This window comes from Heterodontus francisci, chromosome 15 (assembly GCF_036365525.1).
Source record: "Heterodontus francisci isolate sHetFra1 chromosome 15, sHetFra1.hap1, whole genome shotgun sequence".
Lineage (NCBI taxonomy): Eukaryota > Metazoa > Chordata > Chondrichthyes > Heterodontiformes > Heterodontidae > Heterodontus > Heterodontus francisci.
Genome location: NC_090385.1, coordinates 13,728,266 through 13,740,121, shown reverse-complemented (window position 1 = coordinate 13,740,121; position 11,856 = coordinate 13,728,266). Strand labels below are relative to the sequence as shown.

The 11,856-nt window shown below is 44.3% G+C and overlaps 1 protein-coding gene across 1 annotated transcript in view; it reads left to right on the top strand.

Annotated features, from left to right (window-relative positions):
• The first annotated feature begins 8,729 nt into the window (after positions 1–8,729).
• Positions 8,730–11,856, top strand: part of LOC137377393 (uncharacterized) — a 66,570-nt gene continuing 63,443 nt past the window's right edge. Inside the window, exons 1-2 of the mRNA XM_068046970.1 lie at positions 8,730–8,883; positions 10,337–10,457. Of these exons, the coding sequence (XP_067903071.1) occupies positions 8,730–8,883; positions 10,337–10,457 (275 nt within the window). The remainder of the gene's footprint in view (positions 8,884–10,336; positions 10,458–11,856) is intronic.

The window sequence follows — 11,856 nt, the reverse complement described above, 5'->3', positions numbered from 1 at the left end:
CAGTAACGAAGCAAAGAATTTACACACAGATTAAAATATAAATGTTCCCCTTTTAAATTCCCCACAGACTGAAAAAATACAGAAATTGTCTCTGCAGAGGTCTGTTACAAAAAACAAACAACAAAAAAAGACCACTTTGCCCAAATACTTGCTAATTCCTAATGAAAAAAAAAAATGGATTGAAGTCAGTTGTCCCTTTTTTGGTCTAGCGTCCGGATATACAGAGATGGGTCATTGGGATCATTGCAGAAGCAGTCCGTTCTGGAGATGTCAAGAATCATTCTAGTAGTCTTTCTAAGAGAAATGTGGCATCAGGGTTTTCCACCAGCATACACTTGAAACGCAGGAAAATTTTCCAGCTTCTATGCAGCACCTGGGATTTTAGCTCCCCACACACCGGGGGCTGCATTTTATGCTGCCGCCGGATTAATTGGTGGCGCTGTAAAAAATTGGCGGCCTGCATGCGCGGGCTTTACTCCGCGGAGCTGCCGCGATATTGAACACAGTGGCTCATTTACATGGCCAGGGTGGGCCGCACATCCCCCCCACCGATGAGGTGGAGTGGGTGGGTGCTCCGTCCCTGGGGAACGGCGCCATTGCGCAGGTGCCGACACTATTTTTACAGGGCTTCCAGACCTTCAACTTAATTAACATTTTTTAAGAAACATGAGTGTAAAAAATTAACTAAAGTTATCCCGACCCTCTCCCAATCCCCCCCCCCACCCCACACCGATGACCATCAAATTTATTACTTGCCCTGTCCCTCCCAAAATTACTTACCTTATGCTCCCGACCTCCCCTCCCCCCCACCCCCCGCCAAAGTTCAAAAACTATGAACTTTACCCCTTCCCACCATCCCCTAGACTAATCAAAAACATTTGATCCTGCTCCCCACCGCCCCCACCCACCAGCCCTGAAAACTTACCAGTGTCCCGCATCGGATCTCCAAATGGAGATCACACGAATCACCACCAAATATGGCAGGGGGACCGAAATCGAGGGCAGGTAAGTATTTAATTCAATACTTTAAATACATTTACATATTTAAATGTTGTTGCCGCCGCTGTGGAGCCGTTGGGGGGCCGCCATGAGGCCTCGCCGCCAGCGGTAATACGGGGCCGGGCCTTCCCGGCGTCGAGGTCCATGGTGGGCCTCTCCTGGAGGTATTTTTTGGGCCCCCACCCCACCACGACCCCCGATGTCGGAGGGTTTGTAAAATTCGCCCCAGGATCTTGGCAGGATTTCTTCAAAGAGATAGAGAAGGAGGTGAGCTGGTTGGTTTCTTTTCCCCTTGGCAGTAAAGTGTCTTTAGTTCACACCAACTAAACTGAAAACAATGTCTAAACCCCAAACGGAGAGTCAAACCCCTGACCTCCATAAACTTTGACATGTGGCTTCTCTGTAAACATTTTCCCCAGGTCACCAAGGTTTCTGTTGTTTACTGAACCCAAAGCACATGACTTCCAACGCAGGTTGCTATCAAACAACATCTCAAATTGCCCCCTTTTGAACCTAGTAAAAAAAACACACCCATGGATTCCTTTCAGCTTTAACACAAGTCCTCAAAAAAAAAAATTTTAAATGGAAGCACTTTGGTAACAATATCATATTCCTACTTTCAAGATACGAACTTTATTCAAGGTGGATTCTTGAAAATTGACTCTACCTTTTAAAAAAAGGTGGACTATGCTGCAAAAATGGCTGCCAACGGTCAGACGACCTGGCCTGTGTATTCAAACTCTGCCTCACTGTCTGTTAAGGAAAAAGGGATACATTCCTGGCTAAGCGATAGCAATTACACCCATCCTTAAAACATCAAGAGACATTCTTGAATTGAATAGGCTCTTCTGAAACAAAGAAAGTGAGAAGTAGCCACATCATAACAGGGTTACAGTCATCCAGACATTACTGGATGGCCATGGATTCCACATCCTGGCCCATTGTGTGGTCACACCAGGGGAGAAAAAGCATGGGCTGAATTTTATTAGCACGCCACACATCATGGTGGCACGCTTTGAACTCGGTGGCCTTCCGACCCCGAAGTGCTGCCATTGAGCCACCACATTACTTTGCGCAGGAGCACATTTAAATGGAGGGGTGGAGCAACCATCCCCGATGACCTAGATGGGGTGGCCGCTGTGTCCCGGGCAATGGCGTCCGGTACCACCACGCAAGCCCTTCGGAGAAATTTTAATATTTAAAGATAGATTGTGAAGCATCATCTACAGAAAATTAAATAAATACTGGAGGCCCTTTCCCACCGCCCCACCAATGTTTCTTTACAGGACATTAACATCAAAAGGAACTTTATTAGCAACCCAGTAACTCATTATTTTGAACAAAATACAATTACGTTCAGTTGGAAGGTGAACAGTGGGAACCACCCACATCCCTTACCACCTCTCTGTAACACCACATAAAAAAAGAGTTTAATAAAAACTATTTTTGTTGCCAAGTGAAGCATAGCTAGAGAAGGTTTGTGCCTTTGTTCCTCTTCTTCTGCTGAAAACAAAAAGAGGAAGCAGGATTACAGATGCAAAACGTCATCCTGCCTGGGCCGAGATTTATTTTTTAACACCCATCATTGCTTCCATGGCTTGAATCATCTACTGACATGCACTCAGCAATGCAATATAATAGATTGTGCATGTTATTCAAAATTACATCATCTGCTCAACAAATAGTGACAACTATGGATCTGCGAACTCAACTCAATAGGCTGAATTTTACGAGCCCTCCAGCATCGGGGATCGTGATGGGGGAGCCCGGAAAATTTTACTGGTGGCAGCGAGGTCTCAGTGCAGCCCCCCAGTCCCACCCCACCCCACCCCACCCCACTGCCAAGTGGCGGAGCCTTCATTTAAATACTAAAATTAATTTTTAAAAATGCAAAATAACTCAACTTAACCCATCGGCTGTCCCATGCTGATATTCCAGCCACTGGCTGAACTCCCATGACGTCGGAACGCCGTTCGGAGTTCCGAGGCATGATACTGGTGGGAAGGAGTGGAGAAAGATGCTCCAATTGGGTGTAGGGATGATGGGAAGGGGTTGAGGGTCAAAGGTGCTGAAGTTGGGGGGGGGATGGAAGTTCATAATTTTTAAAATTGGTTTTCTGGGGGGATGGGTTATTTTATTAATTGATAACTCAGTGGGGGGTGGGCGTTGGAAAGGGGATTGAAATTATCTCTGAAATTTTATTTGTCATTTCTGGGCGCCAGCACCTTTAAAAATTTGATTCTACCTGAAGGGCTTGAAACCCTTTAAAAATGGCGCCGGCGCCTGCGCAGTGTTGCTGGACGCCGTTGCCAGGGACGGAGCGGCCGCCCCCTCTAAATCATCAGGGGCGGCGCTCCCTCCCCTCCATTTAAATGAGCCCCCGTAGAAAATATCGCAGGGGCTCAGTGACGGCGCATTCATGCCTGAAGACCACCAAGATCAGAGCGTGCCCCCGCAATTTGTGACATGCTCGTAATTTTCAGCCCAATGACTTCTTTTCCCTTCCTTTCTGATTTTACATGTTGGAGAAGTTATTGGTTAACATTTCGTAGAACCATACAGCAGAAGGAGGCCATTTGGCCCATCGTGCCAGTGCTGGAAAAGGTACATTTATACTGTCATTGGTCATCAGTAGCTTTGCAGAGCTCACACTTTTGATCGCTAAGTAAAAAAAGAAACATATAATTAAATATGCAAAGTAAAAATATAGTCTTTAGGTTTATTCTTACTAAATGTCTTATAGAATCATAGAAAGTTTAAGGCACAGGAAGAGGCCACTTGGCCCATCGTGTCTCTGCCGGAAGATTTTGTTTGCACGAAGTGAGATTGGGAATGTGCGATAGGTCTGAAAACTGAACAACAATGGTACATGAAAATGTGCTCCTTTTGATGTAAAAGAGCCCGATGCTTTTTTCCCAGCAATTCTTATCACAAATAGTTGTACAAGGAGTATTAGATGGCTAAGACCTACTGCCAGAAATAGACACAGCATGCTATCAACACCTGGGCCTCATTAATATGCATGACAACCTGTTCCCATGATAAACAATGGGATTCTTGTAAACCATTTCATAAAGTGATGTCTTGCTGGGGCATTTCAAACTACTTTTCACACCGAGCTCCTTAAATTAAATTCTAAATAGTAAATTAAATTCAAAAGTTTTCAAAACATAATCTGCACGAAGTATAATGAATAAGTGCGAGCTGATAAAAAAATGAACCCGACAGAAATTTTGAACGTGAAATCTACGAAATTTTTAAAAATTGCTGTTTTATCATAAAATTATGCTAATTGGGCCACATCTTTTAAGATGTCAGTGAAGCAGAAACAACGTTTTTTGTTAGTATTTCATAAGCATTTTTATGTAATTATACAACAGATCAATGAAGAACTGGAAGGTTGCCAGTTCTTAAGTCTCCATGTGAAACCATTGCAAATGTTATTTTAAAATATTAGTTAGATCAATAAAATGAATGCTCTGGTGCTTTTGTTACTCTACTGGATTTGTTGCCCCATCTTATACAAGTATATTAAGGGCTCCGACACCAAGGTGGGTAGACAGATTTAAGATACAGATTAGCGATAAATTAACTGAATGTCGGAACAGGCTGGAGGGGCTGAATGGCCTCCTCCTGTTCCTATGTTGGCAGTTGGTTCAATCTTTACATTGGTTGGCTATACAAGTAATGTTTTGAAGACCAGAAGTGAGGCTGCTTTTCCTAAATTATTATGCATCAGGATATCAAACATGTTGTATAATAGCATTCGCCTATTGAAAATATAATACCGGTAATCCAATGCTACTGCATTTTCTGTTCAATCTCAATTTTACAGAGTATAATCAGGTGTTGTAGAATTGGATAAATGTATCATGCAATACACAGTATAGCAAATTATCTGCACCATTATATATTTTGTACGTCACAAATGGATGGACAGTAATACTTTATTAGAATGAGGGAAACTTTTAAATTGAAGAAACAAATTGCATGCAAAGTACCTATCAATGCAAATTCACAGGCATGTTATGCACAATTGCTCCTTCAGCTTTAGAATCCACATTTAAAACTAGCCCAAATAGGATGGATGAAATCTTCTGCCCTTGATGTATGTGAAGGATCAGAGTTGAGATGAGTTCTCGCTGTTTCAATTCACTTCCCAGTCAATGTTAACCCACAGCACAAAACTAGCTGTAACTCATCACTAATGACATTAACAACATTTAGCAGATATATGAGTAAAGGATTTTTGATTAGTATAATATTTTGTGACCGGAAGCATATTGCAAGGGGGGAATCACTGCACATGAATCATCTTCAGCTGCAAATGCCATACTAATCAATAACCTATTAACAATGCACTGAAATTCTGAGCATCAGGGAATAGACTACCTGTTGGGACACATTTATAATAGATGCCTGGAGCCCCCAAACTCTTAACATGTTGAGATACTTTATGGTATTATTAGCAAGAGCTTTTATGAACCACTCACACTTAAAGTTGCTGGGACTATTTGCAGAGATGTCAAAGGAGTAGGAAAAAATACCAGTAAGAATATTGATTCATTATTTAATCTTTCTGAGACTTATAGGCAATGTTTTATCAGTGTACATTTTGTCACCCTCTGATGAAAGGTCACAGACCCAAAACGTTGGGCTGGATTTTAAGAGCCCGCCACCCCGCTCAGCAGCAGGTGAAAAATAATGGTAGCCCACATGTGCAGGCCACACGCCGTAGAGCTGCCATGACCTCCCGTGTGGCGACTCATTTAAATAGCTGGGGAGGCCCACCCCACCCTCATCAGGTGGAGGGGATGGGTTGTCCGATGCCAGCAATGGCATCAGCTCCCTGTGCACAGGCTCTGGTGCCATTTTTGAAGGGCAGCCAGCCCTGCCAGAAAATTTAAATTTTTAAAGACACCCCCCTCCCACAAAATGTACCAAATAAAATTATAATGCCCCTTTCCCACCCCACAAGTAACAATTACATTAAGTATTTGCCCTTACACCACAAAACACAACTGTGAAATCTGACCTTCCCCTCCCCCAGACTGTACAAAGTTTAAAGTTCACCCCTTCCCACCATCCCCTACACTCATTACGTTTATTTGACCCTGTTTCCCCCCCAGCCCCCGCACTAAAAATCTTTACTGTCCCCCCCTTCCCCACCAGTGTCACGCCGGCTTTCCCCAGACAGGAAAGTGATGTCGCAGGAGTGCCGGCCGCCGCACTGAAGGTCGTGGAAGGCCTGGAAGGCTGAAGGTAAGTTTATGTTAAAACATTCATTTTATTGATTTAAATATGTAGATGCAGGTCCCGTCACCCAGCAGCAGCAGAGGGGCCGCCATGTAGCCTCACCACTGCCAGGAGGATCAGGTTGGGCCCTTCCGGTGTCGAGCTCCATGGTGGGCCTCTGCCGGAACAATCTTCCGGCCTCCGCTGCCACCACGGAGCCCTATGTCGGGAGCTTGGTAAAATGCAGCTCGTTAACTCTGTTTCTCTCTCCACAGATGCTGTCTGTCCTGCTGAGTATTTCCAGCATTTCCTGTTTTTGCTTCAGATTTCCAGCATCTACAGTATTTTACTTTTCTGTTGCAGGAGTCCTCGGTGTGTGTGCCAACAACCAACCGGTACTGAGCTTTGGAGACTGCTGGGAGTGGCGACACCTTGAAGGAGTGCAGTCTCGACCATGGCACCAATGGGCAAGGGAACAGCAAAGTGTGGAAATGCAGTCATTATAGGGGATTCAATAGTTTGGGAGACAGACAGGCACTTCTGCAACTGTCATCGTGAGTCCCGCATAGTGTGTTGCCCCGCTTTGGTGCCGGAGAAAAGGACATCACAGAGAGGGTGCAGAATATTCTCCAGGGGAAGGGAGTGAGCCAGAAGTTTGGCGCACATGGGTACCAACGACCTAGAGAGGGCAGGCATCGAGGTCCTAAGGTCAGATTTTCAGCAGCTAGGGAAGAAGTTAAAAAGTAGGACCTCAAAGGTAGTAATCTCTTGATTACTCCCAGTGCCATGTGCTAGTGAGAGTAAAAATAGGAAAATAGGGAGGATCAATGGGTAACTTGAGGCATGGTGCAGGAGGGAGGGCTTCAGATTCTTGACGTATTGCCCCAGAACAGGAGGCACCTATTCAAAAGGGATGAGTTGCACCTCAACAGGACTGCAACCAATGTCCGCACGTGGAGATTCACTAACATGGTTGGGGAGTGTTTAAACTAAATTGGCAGGGGGAGAGGCACTAGCATATAGAAGTAGAAAAGAGGAATAAGGTGCATAAAGGAGTGAGAGTGTTGGATAGCACTAGAGAATGAGCAGATATTAGATAGGAGCAGATTACGTGGTCTCTTCAGACTACTAGAAAAGATCGGATGTCCACCAAAGCTACTAAGTATCATCACCTCATTCCATGACAATATGAAAGGCACAATTCAACATGGTGGCTCCTCATCAGAGCCCTTTCCTATCCTGAGTGGTGTGAAACAGGGCTGTGTTCTCGTACCCACACTTTTTGGGATTTTCTTCTCCCTGCTGCTTTCACATGCGTTCAAATCCTCTGAAGAAGGAATTTTCCTCCACACAAGATCAGGGGGCAGGTTGTTCAACCTTGCCCGTCTAAGAGCGAAGTCCAAAGTACGGAAAGTCCTCATCAGAGAACTCCTCTTTGCTGACGATGCTGCTTTAACATCTCACACTGAAGAATGCCTGCAGAGTCTCATCGACAGGTTTGCGTCTGCCTGCAATGAATTTGGCCTAACCATCAGCCTCAAGAAAACGAACATCATGGGGCAGGATGTCAGAAATGCTCCATCCATCAATATTGGCGACCACGCTCTGGAAGTGGTTCAAGAGTTCACCTACCTAGGCTCAACTATCACCAGTAACCTGTCTCTAGATGCAGAAATCAACAAGCGCATGGGTAAGGCTTCCACTGCTATGTTCAGACTGGCCAAGAGAGTGTGGGAAAATGGCGCACTGACACGGAACACAAAAGTCCGAGTGTATCAGGCCTGTGTCCTCAGTACCTTGCTCTACGGCAGCGAGGCCTGGACAACGTATGCCAGCCAAGAGCGACGTCTCAATTCATTCCATCTTCGCTGCCTTCGGAGAATACTTGGCATCAGGTGGCAGGACTATATCTCCAACACAGAAGTCCTTGAAGCGGCCAACATCCCCAGCTTATACACACTACTGAGTCAGCGGCGCTTGAGATGGCTTGGCCATGTGAGCCGCATGGAAGATGGCAGGATCCCCAAAGACACATTGTACAGCGAGCTCGCCACTGGTATCAGACCCACCGGCCGTCCATGTCTCCGTTATAAAGACGTCTGCAAACGCGACATGAAATCGTGTGACATTGATCACAAGTCGTGGGAGTCAGTTGCCAGCATTCGCCAGAGCTGGCGGGCAGCCATAAAGACAGGGCTAAATTGTGGCGAGTCGAAGAGACTTAGTAGTTGGCAGGAAAAAAGACAGAGGCGCAAGGGGAGAGCCAACTGTGCAACAGCCCCAACAAACAAATTTCTCTGCAGCACCTGTGGAAGAGCCTGTCACTCCAGAATTGGCCTTTATAGCCACTCCAGGCGCTGCTTCACAAACCACTGACCACCTCCAGGCGCGTATCCATTGTCTCTCGAGATAAGGAGGCCCAAAAGAAAGATTAAGAGGACTATGAGGAACAGAAAGACAGGTTTAGAAAGCATTATGTAAATGAACAAACTGTAATGAATAAGGCTGGTGAGCTACAAGCACAAATAGTTGTGTGGGAATATGATGTAGTGGAAATAACAGAAAAGTGGCTTAAAAATGATGAGGACTGGATGCTTAATATTCAAGGAAACAAAGTGTTTAGAAAAGTTAGGGAAGAAAAAAAGGAAGGTGAGGTGGCAGGGTGATTAGGGAAAGCATTGTAGTGTTGGAATGAGAGGATTCCCTTGAGGGAGAAAGGATAGAATTCATTTGGTTAGCATTGAGAAGAAAAATCGCTTTGGGCATAGTACTGGGGATATTCTACAGGCCTCCAAATAGTGAAAGAGAGAGAGATACAAGAGGAAATCTGCAAGGAAATCAGAGAGATCTGCAAGAGCTGCAGACTGATGCTATTGGGAGACTTTAATTACCCCAATAGTGATTAGGGTAATGTCAGAGTAAAGGGAAAGGAGGGGGAGGAATTTCTGCAATGTGTTCAAGAGAACTGCCTTGAACAGTATGTTCTCAGTCCAACTAGAAAGGGGGCATTGCTGGATGTGGTGTTGGGGAATGAGGTAGGCCAAGTGGACCAAGTGTCAGTCAGGGAAGACTTGGGTAAAGCAATCATTGTATCATAAGGTTTAGATTAGTAATGGAGAAGAGCAAGGAACAATCTAAAGTAGAACTTCTATATTCGAAAAGGTCTAACTTCAATGGGAAGAGGAGGGATCTAGCCAGGGTAAAATGGAACCAAAGACTGGCAGGAAAAACACTAGTGGAGCAATGAGTGATCTTTAAGGAGCAGATGTTTCAAATACTGACTGGGTATATTCCAGCAAGAGGGAAAGGTAGGGGAGTCAAAGCCAGGGCTCCTTCAATGAAGAGATAGATAGAGAATATGATGAAACAAAAAAATTTGGGTGTATAATGGATGTCAGGTGAATTCTTCAAGCGAGAACTAGGACAAATACAATAAGCTGAGAGAAGAAGTGAAGAGGAAAATAAGACCGGCAAAGAGAGAATATGAGAATAGAATGGCAGTTAACATAAAAGGGAATCCAAAATTTTCGACTGGCATGTAAATAGTAAGCGCATTATAAGAGGCAGGTGGGACATATTCGAGATAAAGAGGGTAATATGTGCTTAGAGGCTTAGAGGCTCAGAGCAAGGCTAGAATGCTTAATGAGTACTTTGTATCGGTGTTTACTAAGGAAGAGGATGCTGACAAAATATCGATAGAAGCAGAGATGGTAGAGGAAATGGATGGGGTGAAAATTGATAGGCAGGATGTACTGGAAAGGCTGGCTATGCTTAGAGAAGATAAGCCACCTTGTCTAGATGGCTTGCATCCTAGGTTGCCCAAGAAAGGGAGTGGAGATAACGTAATCTTCCAATCTTTCCTAGATACAGGGGAGGTGCCAGAGGATTGTAAAGTGGCAAATGTTCAGGAAAGGGTATAAGGACATTCCTAGTATCTACAGGCTAGTCAGTTTAATATCAGTAGTTGGTAAGGTTTTAGAAACAACAATCAGGGAAAAATGTAACAGGTACTTGGAGAGGTTTGAGTTAATTAAGGGGAGCTAGCATGGATTTGTAAAAGGCAGATTGTGTTTGACTAATCTTATTGAATGTTTTGATGAAGTAACAGAGAAAGTTGATGAAGGGAATGCAGTGGATGTTGTCTATCTGGATTTTGAGAAATCATTTAACAAAGTACCACATAAAAAGCTGGTTAACAAAATTGAGGCTCATGGAAAAGGAGGGTCAGTGTCAGCTTGGATAAAAAATTGGCTTAAGTACAGAAAACAATGAGTTGTGGTAAATGGTTGTGTTTCAGACTGGAGGATGGTGGACAGTGGTATTCCCCAAGTGTCAGTGCTGGGACCATTGCTTTTTTTAATATATATAAATGACTACAATATTGAAACACTGGGTAAAATTTCAACATTTGCCAATAATACCAAACGTGGAGGTGTGGCAAACAGTGAGGATGTTGCCCATGAACATAGACATAGATAGGCTTGCAGAATGGGCAGACAAGTGGCAGATGGAATTTAATACAGACAAGTGTAAGGTGTTGCATTTTTGTAGAAATGATAGGGTGAGGTAACATAGACTTAATGGGACAATTCTAAAGCATGTGCAGGGACAAAGGGCCCTGGGGGTTCATGTGCATAGATCCTTGAAGGTGGCAGGACATACATATTCAGAGCATAGTTAGCAAAGAATATGGGAACTTGGGCTTCATAAACAGTGGTATTGAGTACAAGAACAGGAAAATTATACTGATCCTTTATAAAGCTCTGGTTAGGTGACTACTGGGGTATTGTATCCAGTTCTGGTCACCACACTTTAGGAAAGATGTGAGGGTCCTTGAGAGGGTGAAGCGGAGGTTTATCAGAATGGCTCCAGGGATGAGGGATTTTAGCTACTAGTTTAGGTTGGAGAAGCTGGCATTGTTCTCCTTGAACGAAAGGAGATTGAGGGTGTATAGGTTTATGACAGGTTTAGATAAGTGGCACGAACACACGCTATGCCATATGATGATTTTTTTTAATCCACTGGCTGGAAACCTGAATTAAATTTTTAAAAAGGAAAAAAGGAACAGATAAAAGATGACTGCTAGCAGTTAAAATGGCCACCACAATTTGCATCACTATACCCTACATTCCAATGCATCAAAGTGGAGACAAAGTGTCTGGCCAGTCTCCTCCAGAACAATAACTTAGGGAATTTTGAGTGAACTACCTGTCCCGCTCCCATTAACAAGACATGAAGGCATCACTTGCGACATTAAACTGGTGGAGATGAATGACTCAAAGCTCATCACTTGAACAATGGGACCCTGGTTGAGAGAAGGGAATTCCTAGACATGAACTAATTAAGTTGCAAGAGAGAATACATACCGAGCCATCTTGTTGGTAATCACTGGGTGACGGTCATGTGACAGGCCCACCATCTGTATGTTTAAGCTGGTGTTTTCTCTACAACAAGAGAGACAAGCAACTGGACACTGACCAGAGAAGATCCAAGTAGGGTCCCTCCTCCCTGTCTCTCTCTCCAGTCCACCTTACAAGCTTTGAATCCTGCCTGCTGGCCATAACCACCCAGGCCTATCGCTGCTGTAGACAGAGACCCCATGAAGGAAGTCATCTGCCTCAC